General features: G+C 46.7%; 1 protein-coding gene across 1 annotated transcript in view; it reads right to left on the bottom strand.

Annotated features, from left to right (window-relative positions):
- Nucleotides 1-5,000, bottom strand: part of kcnc3b (potassium voltage-gated channel, Shaw-related subfamily, member 3b) — a gene marked incomplete at both ends in the record, with an annotated part of 42,149 nt that overhangs the window by 13,119 nt on the left and 24,030 nt on the right. Inside the window, one exon of the mRNA XM_084456005.1 lies at nt 3,911-4,892. Coding sequence (XP_084312131.1) covers nt 3,911-4,892 — 982 coding nt within the window. The remainder of the gene's footprint in view (nt 1-3,910; nt 4,893-5,000) is intronic.

The raw sequence follows: 5,000 nt of genomic DNA, 5'->3' as shown, positions 1-5,000 counted from the left end.
TCAAAACATTTTATTCGAGTCGTTTTCCACCTTAAACATCCCAGCAGCGCAGCGGCTTCAGATGTGGGCTGGGGTTGTTGTGGAGCTCATCCGGGCCGTGCCAGCTCTGTCTGGGGACGCTGTTTAGCCCCAGAGACATGATCCTCAAATGGGCCGCAATAAGTTCTTGTGCACAGTGACTCGGTTACTCAAACACCTGTGACGTGTATGGTTGTGGGGTTCTCATGCACTGAAACAATTTTACTGCCAGATTTTTCAGTGCTTACAAAACATAATTGTGTGTGTGGGTCTTCAGAATAATTATGTACACCAACAAACCTATATATTATAAACAAAACACTAAACAAAATTGTGGTGACCTTATATAATGAGCTCTTTTAAACATTCAGGCTCCAGTTGAGTTAATTCTCATGCTTAAGTGTTTGTCCTACACTGACTGACAGCTATCTGTCTGTTGAGTCCTGATTGGCCAGCTATCTCTCTGGTGAGTCCTGATTGGCCAGCTATCTCTCTGGTGAGTCTTGATTGGCCATCTATCTATCTGGTGAGGTCTGATTGGCCAGCTATCCCTCTGGTGAGTTCTGATTGGCCAGCTATATCTCTTTGGACGAGGACTTCACCTCAGCTGTACAGCGCCACCTGCTACACATCTATGGTACTGCAGCTTTCTCATTGTATAATACTACTGGCTTATTAAAACCACACCAGCGTTGTCATCAGCTCTAGGCTGGGGGGAGGGAAGCAGATCACCAGGGGCTGGATCAGTCCTCCTCTACAGCAGTGGACTGAGACATCCAGGGGCAGGGCTCCAAATGTCCTGCAACTCTCCTGAATTCTACTTTCAACTGTCAACTGTCAACTGTCAACTGTCAACTTTCAACTTTCATTCTACATAACTAGTTTAATAACTTCACATCACTTCACTGACTCACTCTTCACTCAATTTTTGAGTGACGTGTGAATGCTCAGTATGGCATCATATTGCCTTTTCAGCATAGTGAGGAATGAACTAGAGTGTGGCACACTATAGGTTTATCACAGAGGGAGATGTGGATGGTGTGTTCATCTAAGCTTCAACTAGCCTTCTAGGGATGAGTTAGAATAATATTCTAATATTATTCACATTTTTTTATAGTTCTGGCTCCACTTTCGATGTTAAGAGTCGCAATTATTATTTTTTACTGTTTTTATTAATGTTTGTGTTTACAACTAAAATACCTGGAAATACCCGTACTATCAGATTGTTTATTTAAACCAGTATGAATATTACTTGTATAAAATGTAGGCTATCGAATAACATAAATTACAAATAATTTATTTGATCTGCTCCAAGACACAGCATATCTACTGCAGGCTGATAACGCATGAGAGAGAGGTAGGCGTCTCAAAATACCAGCAGCCTAGAAAAGATTAAAGCCGAAAAAAAGTTAGTTCAACCTTTATTTGCACGTTGTGTAAAAAAGATTTTAACAAATTAGTTCTGCATGTAAAAAAATAAATCAGGTAGAAAACATTGTCATTTAAATCATTGGGATATGTGATATGTTAAGATCTAAAAAAAGATTATACATTTATTAAAGAAATATAAAAATCTTATTACTACCTAGCTAGCTGGCTGATAAAACTGGCAATTAATGTAATGTGTGTTAAGCAAATTAACATGCTGAGATAGCCCTAGCACACAAAAAGCGTTAGCTAGCTAGCTAGCTAGCTACTAACTAGCTAGAAACTAGCTATCTGAATGACGAGCTAGCACTAATGTTACATAGATGCAGCCACAGAAGCTAACATTAGCAAGCTATCCTAGGTTTGGCTAGGCTAGGTCAGCTAGTTAACCAGCTACTGTAGTTGCTAGCTACCCTAGTTAGCTAGCTTGGTGGTAACACTTTAAAATAAGATACACAAAAATATGAGTAGTTACTGAGGAACTAATGAGGAATGAATGATTAGTTAATGAGTAGTTACTGATTGACTCTGAATCCATGATTATATAGTAGATAATGATGGGTTAAGTAAAAATTAAAAATTAGTAATTCAAATTTAAATTAGGCATTTTAGTACTCTCTTTAGTAAATATTGTATTTAAATCTGTTAGTACTCTATAGTCCTATATGGAGTACTATAGTTTTTACTAAGGCACTAGTGAGGAGCAAATGATTAGTTAATGAGTAGCTGCTGATCAACTCTGAATCCTCGACTGTATAGTAGATAGTGATAAATGGTAAATGGACTGCACTTAAATAGCGCTTTTCCACCTTAGCGGCACTCAAAGCGCTTTACAATGGCCTCTCATTCACCCATTCACACACCAATGGCGGTAGCTGCCATGCAAGGTGCGAATCTGCTCATTGGGAGCAATTTGGGGTTAGGCGTCTTGCTCAAGGACACTTCGACATGTGGACAGTCAGAGCTGGGATTCGAACCACTGACCCTTCGATCGCTGAATGACCCGCTCTACCAACTGAGCTACAGCCGCCCCAGTGATGGGTTACTAGAGAATAGACTGGGGACTACTGTACTATAGGGAGTATTATAGTAGTTACTAAGGGAGGAGTGAGGAGCAAATGATTAGTTAATGAGTAGTTGCTGATCAACTCTGAACAGACTGTATAGTAGATAATGATGGGTTACTTGAGTACAGACTGGGGAGTAGCAGTGGTTGAAATTAGATTTCGGGACAGTTGCAGGACACTGAGGAAAAAAGTCTGGAACACTCAATCGTTATGAAATGATACACTGCTCCTTCTAAACATTATTTATGGGGCTATGCACCGCAGCGTGTGTGTTAACTGGCTGTTGTGTTGGGGCGAAGAGAGCACGATAGGGCAGCTCGTATCAATAGTGTGGAAAATGAGTATTGAATTGACATTTTTCGAATTTTAACACCTATCAATTAAAATAATTCCATGACGCAAAATGTAATCATTTCATTTCTAAAGGTAAGTTTCTTTACTGTCCCATAATTGTCCCAGACACTGTATCTTTGTGTTCCAGGTTTTATTTTTTACTGTCCCTGGGACGACAGGAATTCCCTCATTTCGAGCGCTGATCAGAGGGGTCGAAGGTCAAAGAGGTCACAGGAGAGCAAGACATGAAGAAAGGAAGGGTGGGGGAGGGGGGGTTAAAAAAAAATAAGAAAAAAAAGATACTGTCAATATTATCGCTATTGTCTCTTCATTGTTTTTGTTACATTGTTTGTGTTTGTTCTTAATTTCCCCTGTCTGTGTGTCTGTCTTCCCTAGAGATCAAAGGTCAAACAAAAATAAAGATTATCTCCATTGCGGGGTGTGGAGGTGGGGCTACATTTTTTTTATTTTTTTTATTTTAAAACACCACCCCCACATGCCGCCTGCAATACCTTCCCCTCAGAGAGAGAGAGAGAGAGACACTCCCCCTTCTAACCCCCCCACCTTCCCCTCAGAGAGAGAGCCACTCCCCCCTTTCCAAACCCCCCACCCACCAGCCAACCCCCACCCCTCTAAATAGCCTCGCCCCACCCCTTCCCCTCAAAGTTACTCAACCCTCCAAACACCCCCTCCACCCCCCCCCCCCAACCCCCTCAGGATTTGGAAGGCAGCTTCATTACTGAGCGCCACTAGCTGTCAGAGAGCATTCTGATTCCAGAGCGTCTCAAACCCAGATTCATCCACTTACTGTGCAAATCCCCGTCTAAAGTCTGATGGAACGCGCGTCTGCTAAACTGTAGGAGTTTGACGAGCTCCTCGCCAGAAATAGAAGCCTCAGACCGGGGTAATCTGCGTTCCCCCCAGCCTCCAGGAGGACGTCGGCGAGTGCAGGTGCTCGGCTAAGCTCCGAGCGGCGTTGGTCTACTCATGTAAACCATCGAAGACCCTCAGGGTGAGGCCTGAAGGTAGGGGGAGGGGCTAAAACCAGGGCGGAAACCACTCACCTCTGTTGATCTCTATGATCTCCTCTTGAGCGAGGGGGCAGTCTCCCCCGAGGCCTCCGGACCCCATCACCCCGCCCAGTACGTTTCCCAGGATCCTCTGCGGCGAGGCGGTGGCCATGGCCAGGGCGTCAGGCTTGCAGTAGTTGGGCGAGCCGGGCTGCGGCGCCCGCGGGATGTGTTTGTTCTTCTTCTTGGGGAGCTTCTGCTTGGCCATGGCCAGCGAGTAGTACATGCCGAAGTTGTTGACGATGACGGGCACGGGCATGGCGATGGTCAGCACGCCCGCAAGGGCGCACAGCGCGCCCACCAGCATGCCCGACCACGTCTCCGGGTACATGTCCCCGTAGCCCAGCGTGGTCATGGTCACCACTGCCCACCAGAAGCCGATGGGGATGTTCTTGAAGTTGGTGTGGGCGCTGGCGGTGGGGTCGGCGGGGTCGGCACCGATGCGCTCGGCGTAGTAGATCATGGTTGCGAAGATGAGCACGCCCAGCGCCAGGAAGATGATGAGGAGCAGGAACTCGTTGGTGCTGGCGCGCAGGGTGTGGCCTAGCACGCGCAGCCCCACGAAGTGCCGGGTCAGCTTGAAGATACGCAGGATCCTGACAAAGCGGACCACACGCAGGAAGCCCAGCACATCCTTGGCCGCCTTGGACGAGAGGCCACTCAGGCCCACCTCCAGGTAGAAAGGCAGGATGGCGATGAAGTCGATGATGTTCAGCGTGCTCTTGAAGAACTCGGCCTTGTCCGGGCAGAAGATGACGCGCATCATGACCTCGATAGTGAACCAGATGACGCACATGCCCTCCACGTAGGTCAGCCAGCTGTCGGTCACCACCTCGTAGACGATCTCCTCGCGCGTCACATTGCCCACCGTCACGTTCTCCGTCTTGTTGTAGATGGTGTTGAAGGCCTCGTGAGTCTCCATGCAGAAGGTGGAGATGGAGATGAGGATGAAGAGGAGCGAGCCAAACGCCACGTACTGCAGGAGGAGTAGGAGAGGGAGGAGGAGGAAGAGGAGGTGGAGAAGGAGGAAGGGGAGGAGGAGGAAGGGGAGGGGGAGAAGGAGGAAGAAGAGATGGAGAAGGAG

The sequence above is a fragment of the Borostomias antarcticus genome (genome assembly GCF_949987555.1).
Source record: "Borostomias antarcticus genome assembly, chromosome: 22".
Taxonomy (NCBI): Eukaryota; Metazoa; Chordata; class Actinopteri; order Stomiiformes; family Stomiidae; genus Borostomias; species Borostomias antarcticus.
The sequence above is the reverse complement of the archived record's forward strand: the minus strand, read 5'-3'. Positions and strand labels throughout refer to the sequence as shown.